The sequence below is a fragment of the Diceros bicornis genome, chromosome 29 (genome assembly GCF_020826845.1).
Source record: "Diceros bicornis minor isolate mBicDic1 chromosome 29, mDicBic1.mat.cur, whole genome shotgun sequence".
In the NCBI taxonomy this organism is placed as follows: Eukaryota; Metazoa; Chordata; class Mammalia; order Perissodactyla; family Rhinocerotidae; genus Diceros; species Diceros bicornis.
Window position 1 is genome coordinate 38,708,632 of NC_080768.1, and position 19,836 is coordinate 38,728,467.

Genomic DNA, 19,836 nt, shown 5'->3' on the forward strand with positions numbered 1-19,836 from the left:
AGAAACCTCTAAGTGTTTAAAAGAAGAAACCTAGACATAATGCCAGAAGTTTTTAAAGTGTCACAAATTTTTAAATTTCACTAACCCAGGCCTCTTATTCCTTATTATTTCAAGTACTGACACCTCAAGAGGGGTATAATTTATAGATGCTCTATGTAGAAATGAAAATAAAATGGTAACAATTATAATACAACTCTTTCTCTGTAAGTCTAATTAGAAAGTTTGGAGCTTAAGAAAATTTTAAAATAAATCTTACTGTGTCTTGTCAGCTCAGGGGAACAATTACCTATGCACAGATTAACTCAATTGTATTCTAAGAGTTGTCGCTGCACAGAAAAATTATTTCAAAAAACTTTAGTCTGAAGTGGAATGACCTATTACATTAGTTATGTGAAGTTCTCAAAATGGTGCCATGTCTGTGATCCATTAACACAAAGAGAAGTAAGACATTAAAATGAAAAGAAATGCGTGATATTTTGATACAGGGTACACTCAAACAAGGCTCCCCTTTAGCCTTTTCCTATGACTATAGTCAAGCCTTTTCCTATGGCGTCATATTTAAAAACAAAAAAGAGCATTGGCCTAAGCTGAGAGCATTTAGAAATGCTGAGTTTGGCCTGGTTTTCATTTAGACCTAAAGACAATTCCCTAGGGTAAATTACATGAACCCTAATAAACATGAAGACCTGCCCGGCACTTAGACATAGCAGCTTTTCATCAGATGTTCATGACATAAAGGCACATGAATTTCTTGATGGAAAGGTCACATTTCTCTTTGCTTGACTCTTACCGAAAAAAATCATTTTACCTGCTAAATGCTATATTGGCCATAGTTTTTCAGAAGGTAAATTTTGTTTAAAAAAACAAAAAGGAAAATTCATGGTGGTTGTATATTCTGCAATAAATAAATGACAGTACAGTTTCTGTATCTCCTCACAGTGTTTCACATCCATCTCTCTTGGAACTTATTCCTTCTTCCTGCAGACTATGCTCACATGTCACCTCCTCAAGGAGGCTGCTATAGGCTCAAGATTCGTGTCCCCACAATATTCATATATTTAAATCCTAACCCCCAAGGTGCTGGTATTAGGAGGTGGGGTCTTGGAGGTGATTAAGTCTTGAGGGCAGACTCATGAATGAGATTAGTGCCCTTATAAAAGTTGCCCAGAATGCTCCCTTGCTCCTTCCACCATGTGAGGATACAGTGAAAAGACAGCCATGTAGGAGGTGGGCCCTCACCAGACACTGACTCTGTCAGTGCTGAGATCTTGGACATCCTAGCCTCTGGAATTGTGAGAAATAAATTTCTGTTCTTGATAAGCCACCTAATCTCTGGCATTTTGTTATAGTAGCCCAAGCGTGCTAAGACAGATGCCTCCCCAACCGTCTAAGACAGAGGCCTCCCCGCCCTCAATGTTCTCTATCTGTTACCCAACTTTATTTCATCACCACCTGACAAATAATTATTGTTTGTTTATTGTCTGTCTCCATCACAAGGTCTATGTTTCCTATTCCCTGCTTTATCTTTAGCACCTACACAGGGCCTGGCAGGAGATTCTCAAATATAACTAGATGCTCAAGAAATATTTGTGGAAAGAAGAATTAATGCATGAATAAATGAGGGGCACTGTGCTAGATGTGGGGGGTGCCTTCAGGGAATTCACAATCTAATAGAAGAAACAGACATGTTCATACTGCAATGTAGCATGATAAATGTTGTAACAGAATAGTAACATACATGGTGACCTAAAGAAGGGGTGGATGTGTTAGGGATGGTTTCACAGAAGAAGAGATACTTTGGCTGAGTCTTGAAGGATGCATAGGAGTTCATCAGGTGGTGAAATGGAAAGAGAGAAGCCTGGAAAGAGGCAACAGCATGTGCAAAGAAAGGAGACAAAAAATCCCTCCTGTCCAACTTTTGACATAACTGGAGCAAAGGGTGTAAGGGAGGAAGCTGTAAACTTCAAGAAAATCAGCAGCACTGTTTTCAGCCAGAGTGACTGAAATTGTCCTACTTCTCTCAAGGGAATTTACCCACCCTCCAACAGCCTGCTTCAGCACAGCTGTCTAAGCCTGTGGGCAGTGAGGTGTAGCCCACAGGTGTTCTGTCTGCCATCCTCAGAGGAAAATTTCAAGGGTGTAAAATGGCCACAGTGGGATGAGAGAACATCATCTTACTCTGTGCTTGAGGAGGCCACAGCCTTTGGCAGGTGTCGATGCCTCCGTCAATGTCACTGTGAACCCTTATTGACAAAGTCAAGGCGAATGGAGGAGATGGCATCTACAGGGTCTGTGCCCAGGCTTGGGAAGCCTTTGTTAGAGCTCAAACTTGAAGCCAAATGTTCTACTTCCTGGATCAGCTTTCTTTTCAGAAGATGTGAGTACCCCTCCACAGCAAACTGACACTTTTTTGTTATAAGGCTGAGAATAGTTATTCTTAAGAATATTCTTAAGTTATGAGAAAAAAGCATCCTCCTATTAACCAAGAGAAAACAAAATACAGAGGCAGAGGTAGGGTTTATGTGTCTGTGCCAGAAACTAGGATTACATTTAGACAAACTTTGAAAAGTTTATACCTTTATTGGGGACATATATGGTTTAATTTAATGTGTTTGAATTCAAGATGAGATTTGAGTAAGGGATAGGAGCTAAAAGTCTGAGGCGAAAGGGAATTAGGAACATCACAAATTGCTCCAATCTTACATTTGTCACGGAGATCCATGCCTGGCCTGGCCTCCTGAGATTTCCAGCATCTCAGCCATGCAAGCAGGTATGGGGTTTTACCGCTGGCCAGAAAAATACTTGCAAATTCACCAGTTAACAGCTTTCCTTGAGAGGCTAAAAGGAAACATGAATTTTTCTGCCTTCCTTAAAAATGCAAGTTTCCTTCTACTTTCCTGTCCTTAGTCCAAATCTTCATTCGTTCAGATCAACTGGAGGTTAAACTTTGCTTAACTAATACCCTCTCCAAAACTTAGTGCTTTGCTTCTTAGGATAGTGAGACCAGGAATGTAATGGAATTCGGAGGAAGGAAACAGTGACAAACAGCTGGACCAAATGAGCAAGGGCAGTGACGAAGGCAGAACAGTAATGATGGTATTACCTTTTCAAAAGCATCTTTCTCCAAAAAGCATCTCACAATACTGTATAGATACATAAATTTTGTCTTTTTTCCTTGGTGATTGAAAAAAAATAGATTCATTCTTATTAATGTATATTTCTATAGCTATCCACAAACATTTTGGCTGTTTCTATTTGCTGTGTCTATAACAGCAGTGAATTTCTTCATTGAGCACCATCTGGAAATTGCATTGACTGTTCACTTTCTTTCATTGTATAGGGTCCTATTTTCTGTATCCTCTCCAACTTGGGGCAGTAGCTTTTTCCTTCTTTTGCCATGTTTGTAGCTCGACGTTTTACTTGTCTGAATTCATGTCAGCACGAATATATACATATATGCTTTTACATATATATGCTTTTGTCTTACATTAAAGGTAGAAGGCATAAGCAGTAGATATCAAAATATCCTAGAGAGTCAAGCAGCTGAGATGGAAGCATTGCCTAAAGCAGTGGTTCTCCAACCTCCCCTGCATCAGACTCACGGAGTCTGTTAAACCACCCCTAGAGTTTCTGATTCAGCAGGGCTGGCCGGGGCCTGAGAATCTGCATTCTCACGGGTTCCCAGACGACCTTGCTGCTGGTGGTCTGGTACCGCGCTTTAAGAACCACCAGCCCAGCTGTTTTTAGAACTGGAAGTAGTGGCCATAGCTGAAGCCCTGGCAAAGAAGGAACCAGAAGGGCCACAGAGCGGTGGGTGGAGAGCACGACCCAAGAGACGGTATTGGCCTGATTTTAACAGAGCCCATATCTCTGTCGTCCAACCCCCCACCCGCTCCCACCCCACCAGCCAGGACATACTCTGGCGATTGCACCCCGGTGGCCGGGAGGCCGACACCGCCGAGCGTCCTCAGCCGCGGTGGCGAGGCGCCCCCTCCCGACGGTCCCTGGGCGGCGCCAGCCGGGACCCCACTGCGGCGCGGCGGGCCAAGGCGGGCGAGGCTCACCCGAGCCAGCCTGCCGCCGCCTCCCTTCAAGAGGGCGCTGCAGAGCGAGCCGCAGAGGCCAAGCCCCGCCCCCGGGTGGACGGAGCCTCTGGGCCGTGATTGGCCAGCGCCGCCCGTGCGCGGTGACGTCATGCCTGGGCGGAGAGTTTCTGAGGGGAGCGCGGGAGCTGCAGAGGAGGTTTGGGTACGTCCGGGAAAGGCCTCCAACGGCGTGTTTGGCGGCCGGGTGCTCCTTGGGAGAGCCCGGCGCTTCCCCACGCGCTTCCGGTGCTAGCCGCGTGCTACCTCGGAGTGTCTCTCTGCCTCCTGGGTGAGCATCCGCGTGGGACCTCTGGTGGGTGGGTGTGTGTGTGTCGGGGAGAGTGGGGAGGGGGCCGCTGTGCTCGCGGCGCCGAGCGAGGAGAGGAGCGGGAGGGTACGCTCTCAGTTTCTGAGGCTCCGGGGACTGCCCTTGGCCCCACCACCCGCCTTCCTGAGCCGTTGGGGTCACTGGCCGGCCTGATGTCGCTGGGCCTTGCGGCCCTAGGGAACGAGGCGTTGGTTAGCTCTCCCAGCAGTTGTAAATGCCTGCTGTGAGTTAAGCACGGTGCTAAGCGCAGGGACTACGCAGGTAACTATGGCCCCAGTACTTAGAAGTGCCAGGCACAGAGCGGATGGTGGTTCATACTTGAGCTGAAGAGCACACAGCCCCTGAGGAAAGGACCGCTGCTGGGAAGGCAGACAGGTGGTTATCACGTGGTGTGATGTACCAGTGTACCGTTCGTGGTGCACGTGGAAACGCTTCTAAGGGGTGACCTCTTTGAGAAACTAATACTTGACCTCAGGTTTGGAGGAAGAGGCAAAGAATTATAAAATCAAAGTCTGTGAATTCTCTAGCTACTGCCAGTGAGCCTCTACAACCCCAGTTGTAGATACATAGTTGCCTGTTCTTGCAAATAAATGGAAAACACGTTGCAGGGTATTAGTTCTTTTATTCTCATTAGGTTCCTGGTTTCAGAGAAGATGGCAGAGGAACTGGATCTCACGGGACAGGACTCTGATGGGGGTAGTGAGGAGGTGGTCCTGACTCCTGCAGAGCTCATTGAAAGGCTGGAGCAGGTAAGCACCTCAAATAGAGTCCCCTTGCTCCAATCTTAGCCCTTTTATTTAGCCCAACTATGCAAATGTCGGGAATCAGAAAACGAGGAAATGGAATTCAAGGCTTATTTCAAGAGAAGAGGGACTAGATTTTACCATCTACACAGAAATAGGAAGTAGTGGGGACAGGCTTTGTTAGAAACTTCATAATGTCAAATACAAAATCTTCAAGTGGGGCCAATAAGGGACAGCTTTGGGCACATTGAATAAAACAGTTCATAGAAAAGGATCTACTTGGTATTTGTGGGGACTGCAGAGGTTTTGTGGTGGAGACTTGTAAGTTCTAAACCTTAGTCCCTGAAACATCTGCTGTTTCCCTGTAGAATGCTTGGGTTAGCAAGAAAGTGCTGGAACACCTTTAGGAAAAAACTGCTCTTATTTTTCCTTTTCCTCCCATATACTTGCTTTTGTCAGCTGTTCTCTTTTTCCACTGGCTATCTAAAATCATTTCTGGGATATTTCTCCTTTTAGTCATGATAGCCATGGTTTATTGAGCATTTCCGGTGTCCCAGTAACTGTGTTAAGTTACTTACAGTCACTATCTCGTGGAGCTCTGGAAGATAGGAGTTCAGACTATCTGTGTTTAGATCCCTCCATGCCACTAGTCTATTATGTGACCTTAGGCAAGTTATATAGCTTGTCTCAAGCACTTCTTTGACTGTAAAATGGAGTTAATAATAGTGGCTACCTCACAGAGTTGCTGGGAGGATTAAATGAGGTAATATATGTAAAGTGCTTGGCAGATTGCCTGACACGTGATAAGCACTCACTGAATGTTGGCTGTGAGCAGTAATAATCCTTACAACAACCCAGTGAGGCAGGGGTTATTGTTATCTCCATTTTACAGATGAGGAACCTGAAGCTTAGAGATGTCAGGTAATTTGCCCAAGGTCACACAGTGGCAGCAGATCAGGATACGACCCAAGTCTCTTTGACGCCAAAACGTGTGCTCTTAATCCACTACACCTGCTGCCTTGTTCTCATCTTCTCCCTTTAACTGCCCCTTTCCAGAACTCGCTCGTTTGTTACTTTAGTATTCTTCATTTTTTCCTACCAAACATGCCATCATGAGTGACAAAACTGAAGGAAGATAATTTTAAAATTATACCTTATATGATAATCCTGACCATATAGCAGTTACTCTTAATTTGTTTTAATATCACAGACCTTTTTGAGACTCTAGTGAAAAGTCTGGCCCTTCTTCCCAGAATAGTATATATATACACCCATGCAGAATGCTGCATATCATTTCAGGAGGTTCTCAGACACCTGAAATCTGCCCACCTAGTCTGTGGAGCCCAGTTGAAGAGCCCCTGCTTTATTAGGAAAGGGTTCACTAAACAAAAATCACAAAGCATAAAGGAAAAAACTGATACATTCAACTACATTAAAATTAAGAACTTCTGTTTTTACACCTTGGTAAGAGTAAAAAGACATGCTGCAAAACTGGGAGAAAACATTTCAAAATATGTAACTGACAAAAGGTTAGTATCCACAATACATAAACAAACTTCAAAAACTGCCCCAACGAAGAATGAAATCTTAACAGGCATCTCCCAGAAGCAGAAACCAGAATGGCCAATAATCATATGAAAAAGATGTTCAACCTTTCTAGTAATCAGGAAAATGAAGATTTAAATCTCTATGAGATATTGCTTCATATTCATCAGATTGGTAGAAATGAAAAAGTGAACAATATAGAGCATTGGCAAGGATATAGAGCAATTTGCACATTTGTATACTGCCCTGGGCATGTAAATTGGTCACTCTGGAAAAGAATTTGTTATTGTCTAGTCAAGTTAAAGGCACACATATCTTGTGGCCCAGTCATTCTACTCCCAGCTACATGCCCTAGAGAAAACTTACACGTGTACTCCAGGAGACATGCACAAAGTTTTCATAGCATTGCTTGTGATAGTTAAAAACTGAAATAACCCAGATATCCATCAAGAATAGAATGGATGAAAAATTGTGGCGTAGACACACAATGGGAAAAAAGATGGTAATAAAATGAGTAAAAGCTCCTGCAGCAGCATGAAGAACTCTCAGGAACACCATGTAGAACAACAGGAAATAAGTTGCTGAAGAAACATAAATATATGTCAAGTTCAGACGCTTGCAGAACTGTTGTTCAAGGCAGAGCTTGCCAGCTCGACTGATGCAGCACACACTGGTGTGCTGCAGATGCCTCGTGATGTTGACCCTCTGCCCTCTGGGACAGCCAGAGCCCCCAGGCTGGCTGCCTCTTGCCGGTATCCTCGGGGGCCCCTTGGAAGGCAGCCTGAGGATAGTGGGGTCTGACAGCACAGCCGCAGCCTGGCAGTGGGTGCACATGAGTTAACATCTTGGGCCCGATGCTCTGTTGCAGTGCCCTGAGTGCAGCCAGGGCTGGTCCACCACCTGGACAGTGGCTGCAGCTGGACACGGACTCCTAGGCTGTGTGGCATGGCCTAAGGGGCAACTTGACAGGACCACTGATAGACCCAGCTCCAGGAGCATATATAGGATACTCCTGCATGCCTGTGAAAAATGATTTAAAAGTTATTACCTACAGTGCAATGTTTCTCATTTTAATGATTGTATTAGTCTGCTAAGGCTGCATAACAAAGTAGCCACACTGGGTGGCTGAAACAACAGAAATTTATTTTCTCAACTCTGGAGGCTAGGAGTCTGAAGTCAAGGTACTGGCATGGTTGGTTTCTCCTAAGGCCTCTCTCCTGGGTTTGTAGATGGCTATCTTCTCCCTGTGTCTTCACATGGTCTTCCCTCTGTGTGTCTGTGTTTAAATTTCCTCCTCTTATAAGGACACCAGTCATATTGGATTAGGCCTCACCTAATGACCTCATTCTAACTTAATTACCTCTTTGAAGACCCAGTCTCCAAATACAGTCACATTCTGAGGTACTAGGAGTTAGGACTTCAACATATGAATTAGGGATAGAGAGGGACACAATTTAGCCCATAGCAATGATGAACATATTTGTCATTAAAAATTTTGGTCAGGAGCCAGATGTAGCCATCTCAGACATAGAACCTGATTATTGAAAAAAGACCATGGATTTAAACACAAGTTTCTCACTAAAAATTTTTAAAATATTTTATTTGAAAGTTTTGTACTAATATAAAGTTTCCTGTAGTGTTTTATATTTTATTGTCATGATTTCTTAATGTAAATGAGAAAACTCCCCCAAATCTACTCCATTTTACCCCAGTGTACCATACAGGCATTATCAAATTATAAAATTGATAAATTATAAAATTATAATTTTATATTATAAATTATAAAAATTTATAATTTTATTTTTTATTTTAAATTTTATAAAAATTTATAATTTTTATAATTTCAAAATTATAAAATATATTAAATACTAAATTCAGGCTAATGATTTCCTCCGAGGAGGGAGGGACACATGGGGACTTTATGGTAAAATTCTTTAATGAAGTTATGTGCCCACAGGTGTTTTTATCACTATTTTTCATGTTAATATGTATTTCATAAATATTTTTGTATCTAATCAATATTTAATAAAATCAGTTAAAAAGAAAAACTCCTACTTTATAAGTCTTCTATGACAATTTGATCTGTTCTCATTCATTATGCTACTTGAAAATACAGATTGTCTTTCTGGTTAATTTTCTATATCTGTAACACTAAAGCTTGAGCACCTGAAAAAAATTTTATGATAGTAGCAATCCCCAGTATTTAATAATATGTCTTGATGGTGATAATTGGAGAAGTAGAGCCTCAAGGACGCAAAAGGAATAAATTGAGCCTGATTGGCATGTAATTCTGAGCTATGCTAAAACTAGATTTCCTGGAAGTGAAAGATAAGTAGAGTTTTCTTCAGTCACCTGTGGATATTTCAGTTCTCCAAGCCTTGGTAATATCTGAAATGTACCAAGCATCTGAGCCTGAGTCAAAATTAGGGATTTAACCTCTTGTTCTAAAATTGTTTAATAGGTGAATATCCATTTCTATTGTGATCCTTTATACTCTTGGACAGTTAGTAAATAACTTAATCTGTGTTTTCTTATCAGTGAGATAAAGATAGCTATATCCATTTCCTCTCATATTATAATGATGAATGAAAAAGTATGTGTAAAGTGCTCTGAGCTTCAGGAATGAAGAGATGTGTGGATTTATGTCAAGTGTTGCTTCATCTCTCAAAATAGAAAGGTGCTCGTGCCCCCTGGTGGGAAATAGCAAGGAAGAAGTAGAAATGTGTTGATGCTACTCTGTCAGAGGTACTGTTTGAACACCAGGCGGCGTCACTCTCAGCGCTGGGATCGTATACCATTCTTGAAGTGAACAGTGATTTTTTGGTAATGTTGGTTAAATAAAAGGTTGTGAACACAGTCCTCCCACTAAAAGAAACAGAAAAGCCTTCATTAAACGTAGCTTGTCTTCAAAGCATTTCCGGTATTTCCAGCTGGTAGGCAAACAGTTTTCTTTGCCTGAGATAGCTGGGATTTTCAGGGAGTGTGTACTAACAGGATTGTTTTGTGCCATTGTGAGTGATGCTTTTTTTTGTTGTGCCGTTGTTTTTTAGGCCTGGATGAATGAAAAGTTTGCCCCTGAATTGCTGGAAAGCAAGTGTGAAATTGTAGAATGTGTCATGGAACAGCTCGATCACATGGTAAGAGTTGCTTGTCTCGGGGTTACAAAGGACGAGAACGTTAAAAGGGTCTGTCAGCATAGGGAGAGGTTGTGGTCTGATAGCAAATCTGCTTTGCTTGGCCCAGCCTAAGTTGTTGTTGTTGTTGTTGTTGTTGTTTTTAATATTGAATTAGTTATCTACATTTACAAAGCAGGAGAGTTCCTGTGAATATCTGCATATCAGCTTCCCATGAAAAGTCCAAAAACCTGTCATCACTGGCCCCACATTTCTACATGACAATAGCTGACCAGGGCAGGGTAAGGGCTGCCACCTTTCAGTGTGCTCTCCAGTTCCCCACAGTCCCTAATTGCCTACCTTTCTCATAGACCTTACCTGCCTAGCCCCCATAATCATTTGAGTGTGCTGCCGTTGGCTTAGATGAGCTCGGCTTAAGTCATTATCAGCCTCAAGTAGCTTAAAAACATTGGTATTTTACAATTTCTCGACTGGTGTTTTTACACTACTTTTTAGACTCTTTAGGCATTTTTTCTGTCTGCTATATTATCTCCTTAATAATTGGGTTGGAGTTCTGGGCCCTTCTGACCAACGCATATTCAGAATGTAGTCTTTGAGTCCTCAGCATTGCCAGTGAGGATGGTCCTTGTGGGCTGTGTGTAGATTAAACAAAAAAGGTCCTTAGTCTTTGAATATCATGTTTTTTATAAATTTCATTTTCTCTTTTAATAGGAAGAAAATCTCAGGAGAGCCAAGAAGGGGGACCTGAAGGTCAGTATCCATCGAATGGAGATGGAGAGGATCCGCTACGTCCTTAGCAGCTACTTGCGGTGTCGGCTCATGAAGGTTTGACAAGGGGATACCTGTAGGCATTACGACAGTGCAGTCTATGGTATAGACTTAAGTGTCTTGGGGAGAGGTTGGACTGGGGCCTGGGAGGCTCCAGGCCAAAAGATGCTTCTGAGGCCCAATATCAGGATAGCTAAAGAGTAAGGAGGGCAAGAGATTGTTCTGGAGAAGCATAGATGAAACGTGTGTTGCAGACCTCCAGGAACACATTTTTAGTTTGTTTATCTGCTGTGTGAATGGTGCCCCCTGGAGTTACAGCATGGCAGTGCTGACGATAGGGTTGTTTGTGTTGGTTAAACAGGGAATACTGACTAGAGGAGAGCTGGTTTTAAAAATTATTTTGCATCTGTCATACAGTCAATGTCAAATGGACCGTGATAACTTGACATTCAGCTTTAGCCTTGTGGCCATCTTACTTATAAAAATGAAATTGCAAAACAGTCTATTTTGTATGATGTCTGTTTCAGCCCTGGAAAGTGCTTCCTTCCTTGAAGTTTCTTCTCATTTGGTTCCGCTTGTCCCCTTAGTTATTACAAAACAAATACATTCTCTCTTCTACATGAGAGTGCTTCAGATATCTGAAGACAGCTCACAAGTCTCATCAAAGTCCTCTCAGCTAAACATTTCAACCATTTATTTCCATTTACCCTCCTGATCTTTTCCCTAAAAAGGTTCTTCCTAAATTATACCACCTGCAACTGAATACAATATTCCAGTTTTAGTTGGTCAATTTTGTGAAAAACAAGAGTCATTTCCCTTATTCTGGATATTAAACTGGTAGTAATTCCGCCCAGTATCACATCAGCGTGTTTGACAGACACACCATGCTTAGTTCATTCTGTACTCACCATGAACTCTAACCTTTCCTGAAGTTTTTATTATTACCCCATCCTGTCACCATCCTGTATTTATATGGCTTGATTTTTGACCCCTAAGTGTAGGGCTTGATTATTATTCCTCTTAAACTTCGTCGTATTAAATTGGGCCATTTCCCTGGTCTCTGGATCCTGATCTTGTCACCTAATATATTAGCTATCTCATAACACTTTGTGACATCAGCAAGTTTGATAAGAATGTCATCAAGGTTCTTACCTGATTCGTTATTAGGACTGGGCCATTGATCGAGTATTCCACCAGAGACTTCCCTATGGAATGACATCTGTCTGTTCAATCAGTATTCTCTGTCTAACTCTTTTTGAGTCTCAATCTGTACTGTTACCTGGCCCCAGGCTTACAGTTTGTCCGCAAAGGTGTCATAAAGACGATATCACGTTTTGAAAAAATTGAGACACACAGTATGCCTCTCCACTCACTGTCAACTCCCACGCCACTCACTTTGTTGTTGTTGTTTGGATAAATCCTCTTCATGTTAACCACTTACTTTTCTTTGAGTTCATTATACTATTCTAGTATAGTGCCACATATCAATGTTAAGGACACTACTCTGTGTTTGAAGATTCCCTGCCGCCTTTGTATTTTTAAAAATCGGGATATTTGCCTATCTCAGATCTTTCACACCTCTTCTGAACTCAGTAGTTCTTCTGAGATTGTAAAACTACTTATATTTTTAGTACACTAAGTGATACTGTAACAGTAGCAATTTGCATATAACAGGAGAAAGTGCTTCATATAATTACACTCTATACGAATTTTATTTAATTTATCCTGGAACATAATTGATCCAAGCCAAAAAACTAAACTCCTTTGAAGAGTAAGTACTCCTTCGTCTTGGCCTTCAGTTCCTCCTCACCTTTGTCATTTCCCTACTTGCAGGGAGCATTTCCTTCCACGGGGATAACAGTAACAGCATTGACTCTGAGCAACAGCCTAATCCCTTCCCAGCTCCTGACGACACAACTTTTTATAGGTTTTGGCTTTTTTTTGTTTTTGTTTTTGTTTTGTTTTCCAGGTAGTTGTTAGCGTTTTTTCCAAGACTCACCTAGATTCTGGGCTTTATCCTTGCTGGTTATATTCTTGAAATTGAGTGTCACTCTTCTATCTGCCTGTGTATTCTGTATGCATCTTTCCAGCATTTGTCTATGTTTCATCTCATAGAAGAACACCCTGTACAATTACATAAAAATGTTCTCTTCCTCTTAAATGTCATTTACAATTGTATTTTTGGATTTTCTTTTATGATAGCCTCTCATCCTTTTTAAACTGTCTTCCGTTTTAGAGCCGTTTTCTTTTCTCTGAATTCTTTGGAACCTGCCTTCTTGAAGTCCAGAGTGTGGGCCTTATTATAAGAAAGAGTCTTGACCAGGAAGACTTGCCTTTTTTTTTTTTTTTTTTTTTTTTTAATTTTTGTTTATTGCAGTAACATTGGTTTATAACATTGTATAAATTTCAGGTGTACATCATTATACTTCTATTTCTGCATAGATTACATGATGTTCTCCACCCAAATACTAATTACAACCCATCACCACACACATGTGCCGAATTATCCCTTTCGCCCTCCTCCTTCCCCCCTTCCCCTCTGGTAACCACCAATCCAATCTCTGTCTCTGTGTGTTTGTTTATTGTTGTTATTATCTACTACTTAATGAAGGAAATCATATGGTATTTGACCTTCTCCCTCTGACTTATTTCACTTTGCATAATACCCTCAGTGTCCATCCATGTTGTCACAAATGGCTGGATTTCATCGTTTCTTATGGCTGAGTAGTATTCCATTGTGTATATATACCACATCGTCTTTATCCATTCGTCCCTTGATGGGCACTTAGGTTGCTTCCAAGTCTTGGCTATTGTGAATAACGCTGCAATGAACACAGGGGTGCATGTATCTTTACGCATTGGTGTTTTCAAGTTCTTTGGATAAATACCCAGCAGTGGAATAGCTGGATCATATGGTAGTTCTATCCTTGATTTTTTGAGGAATCGCCATACTGTTTTCCATAGTGGCTGCACCAGTTTGCACTCCCACCAGCAGTGTATGAGAGTTTCCTTCTCTCCACATCCTCTCCAACACATGTTGTTTCCTGTCTTGTTAATTATAGCCATTCTGACGGGCGTGAGGTGATATCTCATTGTAGTTTCGATTTGCATTTCCCTGATAGTTAATGATTTTGAACATTTTTTCATGTGCCTGTTGGCCATCTGTATATCTTCTTTGCAGAAATGTGTGTTCAGGTCTTTTGCCCATTTTTTAATTGGGTTGGTAGTTTTTTTGTTGTTGAGATGCATGAGTTCTTTATATATTTTGGAGATTAAGCCCTTATCAGATGTATGGTTTGCAAATATCTTCTCCCAATTGTTAGGTTGTCTTTTCGTTTTGTTGATGGTTTCCTTTGCTGTGCAGAAGGTTTTTAGTTTGATGTAGTCCCATTTGTTTATTTTTCCATTGTTTCTCTTGCCCGGTCAGACGTGGTGCTTAAAAATATGTTGCTAAGACCAATGTCGAAGATCATACTGCTTATGTTTTCTTCTAGAAGTTTCATAGTTTCAGGTGTTATATTCAAGACTTGCCATTTTTAAAGTCAGTTTCTAGATTAACCTCAGCCTATTTCAGAAATCTGGTATGTTGGACACTTGAATCTTGACAGATGTTTTCATCGTGATTTTATCCTCGCAGATAGAGAAGTTTTTCCCTCACATCCTTGAAAAGGAGAAAACACGCCGTGAGGGGGAGTCTTCTAGCCTTTCTCCAGAAGAGTTTGCCTTTGCCACAGAGTGAGTAAGCAGTGAGTGTGGGAACCACCTTTCTTTCCCTGGCTCGTGAGCATGAGTTTTGGTGGTTGTATCCACGAAGCCCATCTCAGAGCCGCTGTTCTCTATCTGATAGCCTTGGTGGCTCATACAGTTCATGTTGTGACAGTGATGTGCATTTTTGTATTTCAGGTACATGGCTAACACAGACAACTATCTAAAGAATGTTGCCTTAAAGCATATGCCTCCTAACTTACAGAAGGTGGACCTCTTGAGGTCAGGTGAGCAGAACATTCTCTTTCAGACATCCTGAGGGGCCATAGTTTACACCCTAAGTATCTTCAGGTGCCTTGGAATAGAATCTTCACTCTTTTCTCTCAAACATGGAAAAATAAGTATGTAGATAAACAGAAAAGAGGAAGGGTTTTAACAAAAAATTGTTGCAAGGGTAGCCACATCAGCATGAACTCTGTGTTGTTCAGGTTGGGTTGACATTCTTGTGACTGCCGTTCTAGACATAGACTCAGTCGTGCGTTCAGTCACTCGTCCCTCCAGCAGTTACCTGCTGGGCATCTGCACTGTACTAGGCTCTTCTGAGCACTGACAGTACAAGGCGTCTGCTCTCAGGGGGCTGGTAGTCTTTCCTCACAGATTCCAGATCGTGCAGGGACTGTCCAGCTACCAAGGAGGCTTTAAATAGGAGGCTAAGGAAACCTCTGGTGATTCCCTGTCACCTGGAGTAAAGGCTTCTAGTCTCTGTTGTGAGGAGTTTCTCTCATTAAGGAAAGGGGAACAGGACTGAGAGTGGGGGGGAGAAGGAGAAGGCGGCTGGGCGAAGGGAAGCAGGACCAGAGCTTCCACCTCTCGCCCTCCTCGCACAGTCCCCTTTAAATTCTGCTGAGCTGACACAGTGCAGCCTGTAACACCAGGAGCAAGCAAACGCAAACCAGATTTCTGGAACTCTGAAGTGGTCATTTTGGTGAACCTGCCTGAGGGAAACAAAAGGCCAGTCCATGTCCAGGTCAGCCACTTTTGTTTGCACCTTAGAAGGATAGGAATGGAGCAAGGACCATCTCCCTAATCATCGCCCAGGGCTGTCACATCCAATTGATTAAAGCAACCATGGGACTACTGGTGGGCATGCATCTGAATTTCTGAAACTGGGTCTAAGCCATTGTCCCAGAGCTTCTACTTGATGCTGGTGGACACCTCCTAAAACACTCACATGTCACTTGTCCACATCCCTTCCAAGAACTAGAGCCAGGCTCCTGGGATTGAAGCTGTGGGTGGGGGGACCAGCCTGCCCTAGTAAAATCAGAGTCTTGCTTAGTTGCTCTGAGTCCCCCTCAGGCCTCTGGAGCATTGTAGACCCTGAGATCAGGGTCGGGGAAGGCATGTTGAAATCTAAGCTGAGTTTCCTGGAATCAGTAGCTGCCCCGTGGGGCCGACTGACCTGGTGAAGTTGGAGTCTCTTTGGCAGACCCAGAACCCTAGAGCATCCCAGGGGACCCTCCTTAGACCTTTGGAGCCAGTTATCCTGAACCCCCTCCCAGAGATGAGGGGATCAGGGGCAGTATGAAACCTGAGCTGGGCTCTTCCAACTGAGAGTTATCCAGTAGGTGCTCTGACCTTGCAGTTGATGGAGCTCTGGGTACATGTGGAGCACCAGGAGATGAGCCATCAACAAGCAGCCCAGCTTGGGGCACACACGCACTTGAAATGTTGGGAGAGAAAGAGGGATGACAGCAACTTCTTAACCTGTAATCAGCCAATGAGGGTCCACTTATAGGTTGAAACCTATAGTCCTTAGTCTAACGTTCAAGACTGTCACCATATGACCCAGTCTTCCTAATATTCTCTCCTCCTCCTCCTTTATATAGAAATACTTTCTGACCAGATTTGTACACTCTGTCCTCCCAAAATGTCATGCATATTTCTACTGTGGCCCTTGCTATTACCTCCCAGGCTCACTTTTCCTCTTTATGTCCCACCCTTTCCTTCACTGCTCACATTGACTTCTTTCTCCCCACATCACTGAGTGAGTGTGCCACTGATATGAAGCCTCAGCAGATGCTGCTGGTACCACCTTGTCCAGAGACCGTGTTGTGCTTGCTGGTATCCTCCATACTGTGGCAGAATTCCCTGCTCAGTTTACATGCCCATCATTGTTGAATGAGTGGTTGCTGTGTGAAGCCATGGGTGGGAAGTGTGCTATTTCTATAAGGAGCCAGATCTCTCCTCGAATCACGCCCCACACAATGCTTTTACATCAGGGGTCCCTCAGTGCTTGAGACAATTAATCCCAGCAACTTTTCCCACACTGATCTTGTTAGCTGAGCATTTTCTGATCACATTGGTGTTTTTCTGGCAGTTCCCAAACCAGATCTAGATTCATATGTGTTTCTAAGAGTGAAAGAACGACAAGAAAACATCCTGGTAGAACCAGAAACAGATGAGCAAAGGTGAGTGACGTGTGTGTCTCTGACAGTGGGAGATACTCCTCGCAGTGGAGCACCAGCTGAGCTCTGCACACCCATTTTCTTCCTCCTTTTTCAGGGACTATGTGATTGACTTGGAAGAAGGCTCACAGCACTTGATCCGATATAAAACCATTGCACCTCTGGTTGCTTCTGGAGCAGTACAGCTAATTTAAAAACAGAACTAAATAAACAAGAATGAAGATGCAGAACCCTGGAGAAAATGTTCAGAAATCCCTCATGTCACTTTGTCCTTGTGGACCACAGACTTTTCCCAGCAGTGCTGGGGGTCGCTTGGGCATTGAAAAGGAGCTCAAAGTGGGATTCCTAACATGCCACAGGCCCTCCCGACTCTGCTGTGTTAGCCAGCATCAGCAGATGGGGCCCTTGCTCTGTTGATTCTGTGCCCTGGGCAAATACATGGAGACTGTCACTTTGTGCACCTCTTCCCTTTGTGGTGTTTTTTGAGCTAAAGAAAGTGAGGGAAAAGTAGCTCATGAAAAGGCACCACTGCCTGTGTTAGGGGACTGTAGTCAGCCCTGGCCTGATAGTGGCAAGAGAGTTCCTTTAATCTTTCTGGTAGGAAGACAGTCAATTGGAGAAACAGTTGTAGCCTTCTTCTGTGATACGTCACTAAACTGTGTGAACTAACCTTTGGGAACCTCTAATATTGGCCTTAAAACCAGTTTCCGTCATGCTTAACTGAGAATCGTAAGTAAACCAATAACCCATTACTAAGATTCAGTTTGGTGGCAGAAGGAGCCTCTGGACAGTTCTTGGCCTGTGGTGTGATGGAGTGCGTTCTCCCTGCTGCTACGCTGCAGCCTCCCCGAATCTCAGGCAGCTTCGCCAGGCCAGCCTCCGGGCCATCTGGCCACCTTGGCCAAGGCTCTGCTAGCAACAGTGACAATCCTATAGTAACCTCAGTATCAGCTTTTCTTTGTTAAGCTCTTCACTTTCCCAAGGGAAATGGGTGCAATTAAACTTCTGAGAATGGAGAATGCCACAGTGATACCTGCAGGAAAGACATATGGACATTGAATGAATCGTCCTCCCTTGAAATGTGATGAAAAGCAATCTACATTCCAGCCTTTTCTTGCTTGATAGAAAGGCAGCAGGTCCTCATTTACGTGACATAGGCTATTAGAGTAATCAATGTAATATTGCTGTCATTTCCAGGAGACGTCACTAAGTGAAAGCAAAGAAGGTTTTATTCGTTAATAAAAGCATTTTATATTTCATGTAGTGCTTTTTTCCAGCATGTTTTACCCTCTTCAGCCATTCATTACACAAATATGTACTGAGCGTACAGTGTGCCAGGCACAGTTCAAGACCCTGGGGCTCCAACCCAGAGTCAGACAGTCACCATGCCTGCTCAGACAGTGATAAGGGCCTTGCAGAGAATTAGAGCAGGGTGACTCACCCGAGAGTGACTCATGGTCTGAGGGATTCTCACTGATTTCAGTGACTCTTACTGAATTAGGCTGAGGTCTGAATAACAAGGAGCCAGACACACAGGGATCAAAAGGAAGGGTGCTCCAGGCAGAGAAGGCCGCTTGTGTAAAGACCCTGAAGCAGAAACAAGTCCTGCCTGTGGTCAGTGCGGCTAGAACACAACGGGCAAAATGGAAAATGGTGCAGGATAAGGTCTGAGAGGCAGGCTGGGCCCAGATCAGTTAAGGGCTCTGTTAGCAAGGATCCCATTTGGTCCTCGCAGCAGTCTGAGAAGTAGGCAGGGTGGGAGGATGTATTAGGTGGGGAACAAAGCCATAAGTCTGAACCTGAGTCTCCTTCCAGTCACGTGTGTGTGCCCTGTCGCCATTGCCTCCATTGTGCTAAGCAGCCAGGAGAGGAACCTGGGCTGTTATGCTGTTATCTAGAACAGCATTTCCTAAGCCTTAATGTGCACAGCAGTTGCCTAGAGATCTTGTTAGGATGCAGATTTTCATTCAGGAGGTCTGGGATGGGGCCCAGAATTCTGCATTTCTGAGGAGCTCCAGAGGCTGTGCAGTTGCTGCTGATCCAGGGACCACACTTAGAGTGACAGAGCTCTACGTCTTCCTGTCACAGCTTCTGTCCTGTGCGTGCTGGGCCACGCGGAGGAGGTGAAAGTCTCTGCTAAAGCCACTGAGTGAGTTGCTCCATTTCCTAGGTCACCTCTCCAAAGGAAGACTGGTTTAGATATGTCCTTTTAAAGTAAAGGTGAAGTGGGCCGGCCCCATGGCTTAGTGGTTAAGTGCACGCGCTCCACTACTGGCGGCCCGGGTTCGGATCCCGGACACGCACCGACTCACCGCTTGTCCAACCATGCTGAGGCCGCATCCCACATACAGCAACTAGAAGGATGTGCAACTATGACATAGAACTACCTACTGGGGTTTTGGGGGGGAAAAAAAAAGAGGATTGGTGATGTTAGCTCAGGGCCAGTCTTCCTCAGCCAAAAGAGGAGGATTAGCATGGATGTTAGCTCAGGGCTGATCTTCCTCACAAAAATAAATAAATAAAATAAAATAAATAAATAAAGTAAAGGCGAAGTTGAATCTCTAAACCAAGTAGAAAGGGAAATGATGTGACTTAGTGTGACCTTCACACTAAGTTTTTCAGTTCATGGTGAGTATTTTGCTTTACTGGAAGCATGATAGAACATTTTCTTCAAATAATTGCAACATACTTTATCATAAGCTTGCCACCAGCAAGATGGCTGTTCCTGAGAAATGCTTGCAAGTCCGTATCTGGGTTTTCCCAGCCACAGCAACCATGCGTCAGCTGTGACCTTGCAACAAGCCCCAGCTATGTTCTCTGTGTGCCCAGGCCCTGGCAGACAGGGGTTCTAGTGCCACCCTCTTAGGCACTGAAGTTCCTTCTGTGACATTCACAGTTAACCATAAAGCTTTCGGAGTGAAGTGTGAAGCAAGTACTTTATATATCAATTCTTTATATAATGTTCTTTAAGTAATTTATCATGGGAGGCTAAACATTCCAAACGTGGAATTCTTCAAGAATTGAATTTTTTGTGTGAGGAAGATTAGCCTGAGCTAACATCTG

The 19,836-nt window shown here is 43.3% G+C and overlaps 1 protein-coding gene across 2 annotated transcripts; it reads left to right on the top strand.

The window, feature by feature from the left end:
• The first annotated feature begins 4,249 nt into the window (after positions 1-4,249).
• GINS4 (GINS complex subunit 4) lies at positions 4,250-18,032 on the top strand. Of its 2 annotated transcripts, none has more exons than XM_058525281.1 (8): positions 4,250-4,374; positions 5,048-5,162; positions 9,752-9,838; positions 10,547-10,585; positions 14,241-14,338; positions 14,507-14,595; positions 16,686-16,776; positions 16,871-18,032. In XM_058525281.1, exons 2-8 carry the CDS (start codon positions 5,067-5,069, stop codon positions 16,965-16,967), a joined length of 597 nt encoding a protein of 198 aa, XP_058381264.1. In that variant the 5' UTR covers positions 4,250-4,374; positions 5,048-5,066; the 3' UTR covers positions 16,968-18,032. The 2 variants fall into 2 exon arrangements, with proteins under 2 accessions (XP_058381264.1, XP_058381263.1); XM_058525280.1 differs by having other exon boundaries at positions 4,252-4,374; positions 10,547-10,660.
• Positions 18,033-19,836: the final 1,804 nt, after the last annotated feature.

Excerpts from the sequence above, each read along its gene's own strand:
- GINS4 (XM_058525280.1), top strand. The coding sequence starts at position 5,067 with ATGGCAGAGGAACTGGATCTCACGGGACAGGACTCTGATGGGGGTAGT. Across the intron at positions 5,163-9,751 it reads TCATTGAAAGGCTGGAGCAG|GCCTGGATGAATGAAAAGTT; the intron begins GTAAGCACCTCA and ends GTTGTTTTTTAG. Across the intron at positions 14,596-16,685 it reads GGTGGACCTCTTGAGGTCAG|TTCCCAAACCAGATCTAGAT; the intron begins GTGAGCAGAACA and ends TTTTTCTGGCAG.